This window comes from Euleptes europaea, chromosome 15, assembly GCF_029931775.1.
Source record: "Euleptes europaea isolate rEulEur1 chromosome 15, rEulEur1.hap1, whole genome shotgun sequence".
NCBI lineage: Eukaryota > Metazoa > Chordata > Lepidosauria > Squamata > Sphaerodactylidae > Euleptes > Euleptes europaea.
Window position 1 is genome coordinate 12714863 of NC_079326.1, and position 12946 is coordinate 12727808.

Consider the following 12946-nt stretch of genomic DNA (forward strand, 5'->3'; position numbering starts at 1 on the left):
ATTATAAAACAGCAAAAGCAGCAGTCTATCTCTATCTGGTCACTGGCAGTCCAATATATTGGGGCCTATTTAAAAATGAATTGTTTTGGTAACAAAGTGATAGATTAATATGGGGTGGTTCTCTATTCCAGAAAGGCTATAAGTGAATAACAAGATTTGAACTTTAATCTGTTCCTCTTTATCTTTGCCATAAAAAGGAGCATTTGCTTGAAATTGGTAACAAGTGTGATAATTAGAAGCTATAATTAGAGTCACTATATCCAGTCTCATTGATGGTCGTAGGAAGCACAGGACAAGATGAAGAAGACAGAGAGTAGTAATAAAGAAAGGTTCATTAAAATTGGCTTATGGCTGATTATTTTACTTTCTTGGGTAAGGTTTTTTCCATTCATTTCGAGTTTGCTTTGGGTTTAATGAGGCAGAGCTGCTTTCAGTAGCTTCTGTTTTACTTTGAAAATGCTAATTTTGTTACTTTTGAGAAGTTTTATTTATTCTTGTTTATAAATTACCGGTAATAACACTATAGCTAGTCTTTCTGTATGTTCATAATGCTTGTTATTTAACTGAGCATGGTTTTGTATGTGTAGCACACTTCAAGAACAATGCTCTCCCTTGCAAAATTCTGTAAGACTACTTTAGTGCTCTTCTAATAGGGATTCTCAAGTAAGCATCCAAGATGTATACTATTAACAGAATGGGTCTTGTTGTTAACTAGTTTATATAGCTTTGATAAAATATCCTGACTTTGTCTAATACATTTCAGCAGAGGTAGAGTTCTACTATCTATTCTCACTTCTTTGTCGTAGAAGTCCATAACTACACTGAGAAATTTACTTCTCTGCCAAACAAACTGGGATCCTGTCTGCTCCTCCAAAATGGGTACATTAAAAACTCTGTCTCGTTCTCTCTAAATACTTTGAACAATATCTGATATTGATACTACATTGCAAGCTGTTTTTGATGGTCTGATCAGTTTCCAAATCTGTTAGCGGTGCAACGTACAGGGCTCCTGCCTAAGCAACCCAAGCTTACATTTCCTTGAATGCATAGAACTCTTTAACATTCTAGCTGTAATTATCTTTAAGACAGTGCTAAGTATCCGTTAAGACAGTGCTAAGTATCCCGTGGCACAGAGTGTTAAGCTGCAGTACTGCAGTCAAAAGCTCTGCTCACGACCTGAGTTGGATCCCAACTGAAGTCGGTTTCAGGTAGCCGGCTCAAGGTTGACTCAGCCTTCCATCCTTCCGAGGTCGGTCAAATGAGTACCCAGCTTGCTGGGGGTAAAGGGAAGATGACTGGGGAAGGCCCTGGCAAACCACCCCGCAAACAAAGTCTGCCTAGGAAATGTCGGGATGTGACGTCACCCCATGGGTCAAGAATGACCCGGTGCTTTGCACAGGGGACCTTTACCCTTACCTTTTTAAGTATCTTTACTTAAACTGTTGGATTTTGTTCCTGATAAATACTTATAGGTGAGGTCTGGGCAAGCTGTGAATAACTTGTTTTCTTCCCCAAAAAAGTTTCTTGCTCTTTAGTTTTGAGTTACCATTAGTCCTCTTTAAAAAATGTCCTTTTAGAAGAGGTGGTATAGGACCCGAGAGACTCAACCTTGGGTCACTCAGTCTCATTTACTCAAAAGGAAGATGGCCCTGAATGTAAGATGACCCTTCTGGAAAATGTTATACAAAAAAAAAAAACTTTTAGATTTGGACATTACTGTAACTTATATGTGAATTTAAGATGACCTTTATTGATGACATGCCTGGGGAAAAAACCTAGTCTTGCATTAGAGTAAATACTGTATCTCATGAAGACCAAATAGGAAGGGAGAATTGCATATGGTATCCTGGGTTCCTTGGAGGGACGATGGAATTAAAATGTACTAGATAGTTAACTGCTTGTGGATGCATCTGTTTCATGCTGTGTGTACATACTGTATAATCCTATTCAGAGTTACTTCAAGTGAAGCTGTTGGTTGTGTGTGTGTGTGTGTGTAAAGTGCCGTCAAGTTGCAGCTGACTTATGGCAACCCCTTTTTGGGGTTTTCATGGCAAGAGACTAACAGAGGTGGTTTACCAGTGCCTTCCCTCTGCACAGCAACCCTGGTATTCCTTGGTGGTCTCCCATCCAAATACTAACCAGGGCTGACCCTGCTTAGCTTCTGAGATCTGATGAGATCAGACTAGCCTGGGCCATCCAGGTCAGGGCAAGCTGTTGATTAGACTGAAGTAATTCTGGATGAAGCGGTACTGCTGCTGTTTGTAGCCAGCTTGATCCCAGACCATATATGCTGATACTTCTGGGTAGAAGCACACCTTATTTTCTGTACTTTAATTCTACTACGATTAGTAAAACATGTGTGAGTTGAATGTTTCACTGTATTTCCAAATTGGGAAAAAATTAAACTAGTAAATGCCTGTTATGAAGATGCTAAAATGGAGGAATCTTGTTGGGGGGTGGGGAAGGTTGGAAATCTACAACTGAAGATCTCTTCTACTTCTGTAGTATGCTAGATGATTCTTAATCTGTTATGTCTAATATTAAATACTTTCCAGCATTATATTTTACCATGGATATAAGGAGACTGCATCCTCCTGATACATGCTGTTGCCATTTTATCTGAAAGGGGCAGTGCGCACGTTTTCAGGTTCAACATGTATGTGCCAGAACTGAGCACTTTCTTGTCATACCCTGTGTTAAAACATAATAACTGAAAAGGGCTTTTAACGTCTGGAAATTAAGATTTTCTTCTTACCATTTATGCCTCTTGTCCATAGTAAACTTGAGTGATATTAGTGGCTTTATAGAAGTATCTTGTGTGCTATCTTCCATGCCTTCTACAGGACTACAATCTTGCTGTCAACTAGGGTTGCCAGGTCCCTCTTCGCTATCGGTGGGAGGTTTTTGGGGCGGAGCCTGAGGAGGGCAGGGTTTGGGGAGGGGAGGGACATCAATGCCACAGAGTCCAGTTGCCAAAGCGGCCATTTTCTCCAGGGGAACTGATCTCTATCGGCTGGAGATCAGTTGTAATACCAGGAGATCTCCAGCTAGTACCTGGAGGTTGGCAACCCTATTGTCAACATTGAAGGTGAAAGAGAAGTAGATCGTAAATTCTCAATGTACTAATTAAGGGGTCCGCAACGTGGTGCCCATGGGTGCCATGGTGCCCACCAAGTGTTCTTAGGAAGTGGGCGGGGCCAGGTGGGGCTTTTGCCCAGCAAGGCTTCTGATTGACTATTGGAGATTTGATTGGCTGTGCAGATTTTTTAAAATGTTGCAGCTGCCACTACAGCACAGGGATCTACACTATGTTACTGAAGCTGAACTATGTCAATCACTTTGTGGCTGGCTCCGCCTCCTGCAGCAGCCATTTTGTTGCTGCACCCACCATGCTGTGTCAGAATTCCAAATCTGCCCATGGGCTCAAAAAAGTTGAGAGCTCCTGCACTAATTTCTTTGGTCTTTCTGCCAAACTAAAAACAAAAAAACAAAAAAAACTCTTGGCAGGTTTGGTTGTCCAGGTACAACTTTCCCTTCTTTAAAAACCGTATTCATTGGCGGAAAGGGAGACTTCAGCTGATTTGATGGGCTTTTAGGGACAGGACACTTCTTTTCAGGCCTGTTGGCAAGCCTAGCACTGAACCGGGATTGACAAGGGCCTTTTGGAGGAGGTGTGTTTGAAGACACTGTATCCCACTATGATGTACTTGGCTTTCTTCTTTAAGTGTTTTTTTTAATTTGAAAATGTTGGACTAAGTGTGTTTCTGCTTTTACCAATAATAATATTTCAGAGCTTCTGTTAGTGACTGTCAGCTCTTAACTGTTCTAGATTTCTGGAGTTGTGCTAATGTGCGTAGGTGTTTCAGTTCAAGTGAAAATTCATGATACTTTTGTGGTGGTGAATGAAAGTGCTTCAGGAGTTCCTGTGATCATCATGACTGTTGGCACAATGATCATCCTTGTATCTACTTTTGGGGCAGTTGCCCTACAAAAGCACAACCCAAGGATGATCAAACTGGTAAGTGAATATGTCTTCATATAACATATTTTTTTTAAAAAACTTCAGATTTATTCAAAAACATCTCTTGGCTCTGACTGGATTTTTCATACCTTCTCTCTTTATGACTGGACATAAAATGATTAATTTGGGGAAAAGTACATCAGAGTCTTCTTAAAGCAAAACTGTATATATCTATACCTAGATGTACAGGAGGGGTTAAGCCTGATGGTAAGTCAATGTGCGTACATAGTACTCAGTTGATCCAGAAATTTACCCAAGAGCATCTGAAGCTATTTTTTTAAAAGAGCTGAAAACTGCCATGAATAGCACACAAGTTTAGCCTTAAAATTCCAGGGTGAAACTAGATTTGTCTATGAAATATATGAAACTGCTTTATGCCGAGTCAGACCACTAGTCCATGTAGGTGAATATCGTCTACTTGGGTTGGCAATGGCTCTTCAAAACCTCAGGCAGAGGAAGCTTTCCCAACACTTGCTACTGGAGCTGCCAGAAATTCAGCCAATGATTGCCTGGTTCTTACCCTCAAGAGATTGTGTGAACTGGCATATCAAGAAGTGACATGCCTGTGCTGGGAAAGCTGGTCCTTCCAGGACTATCTTGTCACCCCCCCCCCCATTGCTTGTAATAAGGTTCCCAGAGACAACAGTTGTTGCAGTAACTTGGTATAACAAACTAATCATATATTTATGTTTATTTTATTAAGAGACATATCAGTCAGTATTAAATGAGAGAAATTTATCTTGAACACCTATCTTCTTGTACTCTCCCTCCCATTACTGAGCAACTATGGAAACAGTCTTTATTAAACTAAAAACCAGTCAAGTATCTGGTCTCTACAACAGGACAAAAATCTTCCCAGGGAATCACATTAACCTCTTATAGTACCCTTTGTGATGAAAAGTTGGAGGATTAGAATTGTTTAGAGATCTGCTTTTTACCATAAACACTAGTCTCCTGTAGGGTTGCAGGATTAGCATTGTTTTGAGATCTGCTTTCTACTGTAAATACTAGTCTCCTATAGGGTTGTCAGCCTCCAGATGGGACATGAATATCTCTCAGAATTACAGCTGAGCTCCAGACTACAGAGACAAGTTCCTCTGGAGAGCATGGCAGATTTGGAGGGTAGACTCCATGGCATCACATCCCTGCTGAGCTCCCTCCTCCCCCAAACCTCTAGGAATGTCCCAACTCAGAGTTGGTATCCCAACTTCTTGAGCCATCAGAACAAGTATTTAATTTGCCAGTTGATTTCAGGACTATAGGTACTGCTTGATTAGTGCTGCATTTTTATCCCAATCTAAAAGATGTTCTAGAAAGGGCCATTTAAATGCCCTCCAACCAAAATAGGTTTTTTAACCATATATGGGCCACTTGACTTTTTGACTATTCCTAATCATTACTTCATCCTTTACAAGCATATAGGTGCCAAAAGTAATGGATAAATGTTGAATTTGGCTTTGTGGGTCTTTTGAAAGTAAGCTTGGCTTCTTAGATGGATTAAAATTAGATGAGGAAGGGAGCCAGGGATGGCTGAGTCTCAGAAAGTGAGGGTGCCAACATTTTCTGTGTACTTCCAACACTTATCAGGATGCAGTCTTGAGTCATTTGTAGTGGATGACCATTTAAAGTTACACCTGACTTCTCATTATTAGTTCATAGGTATGCTGCTGGCAGTCTTGCTTGTTGAAACCATAGTTGTTGCTTCTGCCTACTCCTACAGAAAGAAGGTAAGTGCATATGTGTGTGCTCCAAAATAATATCAATTTGCTTCTCCAGCTCTAAGGTCTCGATAGAAACAGTCTGATCTTGAGATTAAATGTCTTCCAGGAGGTGTGGGCAGCCAATATAAGTGGGATGAGCTCCTGCTTGATTTCTTGAAATCTAGGCCCAATGCTCATTGTGCTTTCCCCAGAAAGGAGTAATTCTTCTCACTCACCCCCAAAACAAAGCTATGGATTCTGAGGAAATGCAAGCAGATGAGAAGCCTCCTGTAAATTATTGTAGTATGGTAACTTGTATGGTAACTTGTAGTTGCATATGTTAACATTGAAGGTAACTGTCTCAGGGTTGGATTCTTCCATATGCAAGCACTACCCTGGTACCCCTCAACAGTCTCTGCAGGCCGTTGGGAAACATTCACAAGCAATATACCATGTGGCACGGGGGCTACAGTAAGGAAGGGGCATTGAACAAAATTGCCCCCTTTTGCATTAGCAAGCCTCTGAGCCAAGCTTCTTCGTCTAGTGCAACAGTGCACAGTTTTGCCTAACTCTTCTTCAGTGCAGCATTCCTGCTGGACAATATGGCATTTTGTTCTGGAGGGTCACCTGATCCTCAGTGGAGGCTTTTTGGGGCGCAGAGGAGGATGTTGGGGGAAGGTGAGGAAGACCTGTTTGTGCTCATTCTGCTCAATCATGGTAGGGTTCATCACCCGCCTAGACCATCCTCACCATCGAGGATATTCTTATTATTTTTAAAAAGCAGTTATGAAGTTAGGATGCCATCTTGTTAATCTAAATTGGACAATTGGTTCAAAATTGTATGTTTTAATCTTACATTTATTGTAATACATTGTGAGTTGTTATTTTTATTAATGAATTTAGAGAATTCCTCTTAACAGAGTTAATTAGAAGTTTGCACATTTCCCCACAGCCCAGGTTCTGTGTTTTTGTATCTGTTCTGCATTGCTTTTAATATTACTTTATTTGCTGTGCATTGTGTTTAATAAAAATTCTTTAAAAAAAAAAAGCATGGCAGAGTTCAACCCAGTGCGGTGCTTCACCCTGTATCTCAGGGTGCATCTCTGCCCCAGCCAGATGGCCTTTCTGCAACAGACAGTTGTGTGGTGGTATCTTTCAAGATGTTGAACCCTTGATCTACTAATCCGTTCTCTTGAAACAATGTTCCCTGCTTGGATTAAACCTTCTTCTAAAACAACAACCTAATGAATTGCAGAAATTTTAAGCCAGAAACCACCTGCTGTTCACTCATAAATGTAGAATAAAATCTAGGAGGAGACAGTATGGAAATATATACTTTGGCTGCATTCTTCAATCAATTAAACAGCCAGACTTCAGAAAAGAAATGAGTAAAACCAGAAGCCCTGCAAGGAACACAGCCGCCAACCATGTATTAAGAGGTTTTGCAGCCAAATCAGGGCTATGGAGTAGAGATGTACATGCTCTTTTGTATGATGTTTGACTATTGCAGCTGGTACCTACTTTTTATCCAGATTTAATGCAAGAACTGTTTCCTTCACTTTAAGGTGTGTATCCCTGTTTCTAGCTGATGTGCAAAAAGTGTAGAGTTGACAACTGTCCTGTCCATTTAATAGAGGCTTGATGGGTCACTACTTATCTTCATACCATTAAAAGCTTCAACTGCCCGTATCTACGCATTAGGCCTCTGTTCAAGGAATGGGACACTTTTCTCCAGGCAACCCTAAAAAGGGGGTCTGAGAAGCATTTAAATTGCTTGTCTTATTAGTGGAGAAGACACCCTAACATATCTTAAGAGTTGCATATAACATCTCGTCCAAGATATTTGAGTTTCCCAGCTGTTTAGAAAATAGGATATATTTTATCCCCTTCTCTTCAGATTTTTTTTAATTTTTTTCTATATAAAATACAACCCTTACAATAACTCGGAAAGATAGACTTGTCTGAGGGAATGATCTATTCAAGGCCCATGGCTAAGTGGAGAGCTAAAACAAGCCTTCCAAACCAATTATGGAATAAATTAAGATCAATTGTAGGTTTGGGGATCCTTTTGCCCCCAGAAATCGTTCTCTTCCTTCATTTTGCACATTAATTTTCTTCTGACTTCAGAAAGCAGTATGTGGGGAATCTTCTTGTATACCACCATGTATTAAGCAAAATGTGTTTGTTAATGCAGTTGCATCAGACTTTATTGAGGAGCTTCTTGGAGACCTTGGACAAGTATAATCTTGACCTGCCAGTCACTAAAGCAGTGGATAGTCTACAGAGACAGGTAAGCTACTTTTTCTCTAGGAAGTATTAAGAGCGGTTGTAAAGCCAACATTTTTATGAAAAGGGAGAATTGTTAAGAAGAATGCCATTTAAAAACAGCAGAATGACTGAAGACAAACTAGATGGTGCAGGTTTTTAAAGAGGTGGGTCTGGATTCCCTGGACCCAACTTGAGAATGACAATTACAAAATAAAGGAGAGCCTGTTTGGGCTCTAACCATTGCTGGGGCAATGGGGAGAGGAAGGTCTCCTGCTTTCCCTCCAGTCAACTATCCCTGCTGAAACAACACTGGGGGAGGGATTATTTCCCTGTTTTTGCTACTCCATGTGGAGTATTCTGTGCCATTCCCCACAGATGTTGTAGGGAACCTGGGCCCAGCTCTTTAAAAACCCACATGTCTAGTTTGGTCCTTTGACAAATTATTGGCATTACTGTAATACATTTAACTGTGGCTGCTGCCAAAGGCACAAAAATGTGCCCCTGAAGCAGTGAGCAGTACAGGAATGGATGAGACTGCCAGCACTCTCACCCTGATCCACACACTGCTGCCACCCACTCCCCTTTCCCCATCACGATTGCACAAAAGTGCAGGTACAATAATGTCTCTTGCAGCCCTGAAAGTATCTCTCCCCCATGCTGTAACACTACAGTGCAGTTCAGCAAGAGCTGCACTTTGCCATTCTGAAGGTGGAGTTCAGTTCTCTTTTCTCCCTGTCTCTATATCTTCACAGGTGGAGCATCCAGACAGCCACTCCACATTTCCCCCTTTAACCTGGAAAATAACAAAAACCTGTTTCTTTCCAGTTTAAAGAGGAAAGCCCCAGGAATGCCACAAGTTGTATACAGAATAAGCACATCACCATGTGAAAGTTCCCCTTCAGTCTGTGGACTTCCTGCTTTCCCTGCAGGGAGGGGGGATTTCTGATGGGAAAGTAGCTTAGAATTGCTTTGTTATCAGCAATTGGCCCTGGGGAAGGAGAATAAAACTATTCTTGTTTCCAGCCTAAATATCAATGCTAAAGTTCCTGCCCCTCAAGAGGTGATTTTATAGAATCATCATCACTAGTCCCAACCCAACCCCTTCCCCCACAGCCCAATATCTTCTCTGGAATGGAAGTTTTTTAGCTCTGCAAAAACTTGCAAAACCTGTCTGACAAAATATGAGATTGGGCCAAAGGTATGCACACATTTCTTGGGTAGTCACAACGATGGTTCTGTCTTATCTCTTTCAGCTCACCAACCTTGGGCAGCTGAACAAAATGTGATTAGAAAATGAAGTTTCTTCTGCTTTTCATTAAGAACAGCCTTCTCTATCAAACTTCTTGCTTGAAACTTTTTTGCCCTTCTCTTTTTTTAACCTTTGTACTGTAGTTCCAATGTTGTGGTGCTGAGAACTATACGGACTGGCTGAACACCACATTTGGATCTCTCTCTCCAACTGTCCCAGCAAGCTGCTGTAAACTAGACATGAAAAGCTGTGTCACAGATCTAAGTAAACAGGGGGCCAACATTAACCAGCAGGTACTTGCAGTATGCACATCTTGCCTCCTCCTCTTTTAAAGGACACTCAAGCTGATTGCCTGGTAACTCTTCCTAATTGCATCAAGGTAGCATTTGTTAGAGTACTCTTTAGATTTAATGATGGCATTGGAAATTCTGATGCTGGGCTACTGACCTAACCCAGCTTTACTAAGTTGGCAGTTAGTCGGAAACAGAGCAGCTCAGGAATATGGTGAGGCTAAGAGCGGTCGGATGAGAAGTCCAGCAGTGTTCTCCCAAATGTCTTGGACTAGTATGAAGCAGTGTCTAGCCTTGGTCTAGTGGCTGCAAACTATATCTTAGGATGGTGAAATGCTAGCTTCTCCCATCTTGACTTCAGTGTTGCATGCTGTCATAATTTAAATTGGAATATTTAAATGTAGCAAATAACTCTTGCTTGGGATGGTCACTTAATGCTACAAAAATTGGTCAAACTGACTAAAAAGCAAAACATTGTATGGTTTTCGGTTTTCCCTTGTTATACAGCTATTAAAAACACAGGAATGGTCACTTAGAGCTACAAAAATTGTTCAAACTGACTAAAAAGCAAAACATTGTATGGTTTTGAGTTTTCCCTTGTTAAAAACACAGGAGACTTTCCCCCCCTCCCCATCTCAGTCTGAAGAAACATCTACAATGAACACATGAAGCTGCCTTTTAGTGAATCAGACCCTTGGTCCATCAAAGTCAGTATTGTCTACTCAGACCGGCAGTGGCTCTCCAGGGTCTCAGGCAGAGTTCTTTCACATCACCTACCTGCCTAGTCCCTTTAACTGGAGATGCCAGGGATTGAACCCCTGGGACCTTCTGCATACCAAGCAAATATCTACCACTGAGCCACAGCCCCTCCCCAACAATGCATGTCTCATGTACCCCATTCCTTTTTGGTGGAATATTCTTTGCAACCTCTCTTGTCTTGCAGGGATGTGTTCTTAAACTGAAAAGTTGGGTCGAAGAACACATTATGATATTTGGAGGGATTGGGCTTTTCATTGGACTTACACAGGTAAGAAGAGATGTTTGTCTTGTCCGCTAAATATAAACTTAAGCTTTGTGGAGACCTTCTCCCTCCCCTATTAAGCTATGCTGGGCTCTGTTCCTTGCTACAGGCCTTGTCTATGTGCTTCTGTATGCACACATGCATTAACTTCCCCGTGTTATCTCTGAGTGAGCTGACTTTTACAGAGCAAAATCAATACAGTCCCCACTTGTCCATGCATTTTGGGACTTAATCCAGGCTTTCATGTATGGGCAAGGTGGCTACGGCCCAGCAGAAAACTGATGAAATAACCTTGATTGGAAGAACTGAACGTTTATTAAAATAGACTTGGTAGCTCTTCTGGACTAAATTGTACTGTGATTATGATGGTGACACTCAATTAGTTGAGCTAGCGTACTGTGCGGAATATTCAGTTGCTCAAACAGTTTTGCTGTCCAGACTCCAATTTAAACCATTTGAGAATTGAGACAGATTCTGGAAGGCCAGGAGGTTGCATCCAAAAGGGGAGATAATCTGTGAATAGTTCCTTTGTGAAAGAGGAACCTGAAGTAAAGGTAGGTGGCTTCAGGACATAACAGGAGACCAAGAAATAAGGCAAAATGTTAATGAGAGAAGAACTCTAAAGAAAAAAAAAACATGTAAAGAAATCTATCAAACGACTGGGAAACTAAAATAAGAGGTTGGCTGGGGAATATATTGAGTTGTGACTTCTAGAATTAGTGCATCATTGTGACCTCACAACCGTAAGAGGGTGATAAGTACCTGAAAATAGTCAGGCAAAGATAGCATGAATTTCATGCTAATTCTCTAACTTCTGATGTTCATATGTCTCAAACTGACCTCAGAGCCACCAGATACAAATGGCAGGTATTCTAGGGCATTTCTGTGCAGTCTACAGTCTTGGTAAAAGTTCTTGTGGTGGACCACCTTGCTTACTTGATTTTGTGCCCTTCATGGGGAAATATTGGTTGTGGCTGCTTCTTATGTCGTACCTGTGTTGTATAGCAGAGTTTACTGAAGTCCTGCCTGTTGAAATGGGAAGAGGTACAGATGTAGCCACTTTCCTTCTACTACAGTAATGTGCCAAAAGCCACATATAAAGCATACTGTGCTTTAATGAGGTAGACAAACATGAGATCTCATTTCTGGATTTTGAAGGCCTGGAACTGGCCAGATGTGTTTGTATTTAAATGATGAATTTCAGAAATAATGGGTCCTGTCTTGCACAGTTGGAGGCTTCACTGCAGGCACCAGTTTCAATCCCAACTTTCAACAGAAAGTTATGACTGACTTAAATGCGATTAGGCTATCAGGATATCATAATGCTATCTATATATATAGACAAAATGTGATACGCAGCCAAAACTAACAACTTGTGTGTTCTGTTTCTCTCTCTCTCTGGTCAGCTCACTGGGATCGTACTTTGCTACATGTTGCTGAGAATGCTGAAAGAAAACTATGAAAGTATTCAATAAACTTCAGAAGCTGATAAGAATTTTATGGCTGGGATTTATACTGTTCATCATTTGTCTGGCTTACAGTGTAGTGACAAATAAAGCATTTACATCACCTCAATGAATTATCATAAAAGGTGAGAACCAGAGAATTCAGCCTGCCATATTTTAATCTTTGCCTTCCTCCAAAGAGCTCGGCACAGTATACATGATTCTGCCCTCCGTTTTATCCTAATGATGACCTTGAGAGATGGGTTAGACTGGACTAAGGACACCCAGTGACCTTTGTGGCCGAGTAGGAATTTGAATCTAGGTCTCCCCAGTCTACCATACTTTACCCATGTCAGTATGGCTCCAGGTCAGGCTGTAGGTCTCAGACAGCATTACTGGCTGATCTCTCGCTACATTTGGATAAGGGCTATCCATTGTTATTGCTAATTAGACCTGTTGGTTGGCCGCATCAAATGCTGTGTGTGTGTTAAGTGCCATCAAGTCGCTTCTGACTCATGGCGACCCCTTCTGGATGCACACCTTAACATGGTGAGGGGTTTGTGTGTGTCAGGGAAGCTGAGAGCAATACCGTAAGGGGTCTAGACTCTATCAAGAGACTAAACTCCTAGCAGAGTCACTCAAGACGGAATGGTCACAGCTGAGACACCAGACGAAGATGCATCCATCTCCTTAAGGGATCAATGGCCACATCCGCAGAAGAGAACAGGCAGTTCCAATGGGGATGGGGGCAGAGGAATCCCTGAAGGTTAGCTACTGGGCAGCAGCAGTAGTGGAAGGTGACACTGGCGGAGAGATTTCGTAGACAACGACAGTGCCACTACGGCTAACCCTGGTTAGTACTGCGCAGAAGGCGGCACTGGTAAACTACTTCTGACCAACCTTTACCTTGAAAACTCTATGATGAGACAATCAAATGCTACTATTATATTTT

General features: G+C 41.5%; 1 protein-coding gene across 1 annotated transcript; it reads left to right on the forward strand.

Annotated features, from left to right (window-relative positions):
- Positions 1-297: 297 nt before the first annotated feature.
- LOC130487597 (tetraspanin-6-like) lies at positions 298-12044 on the forward strand. Its single transcript, XM_056861085.1, has 7 exons — positions 298-372; positions 3830-4018; positions 5674-5748; positions 7916-8011; positions 9382-9531; positions 10472-10555; positions 11956-12044. Exons 1-7 carry the CDS (start codon positions 298-300, stop codon positions 12022-12024), a joined length of 738 nt encoding a protein of 245 aa, XP_056717063.1. The 3' UTR covers positions 12025-12044.
- Positions 12045-12946: the final 902 nt, after the last annotated feature.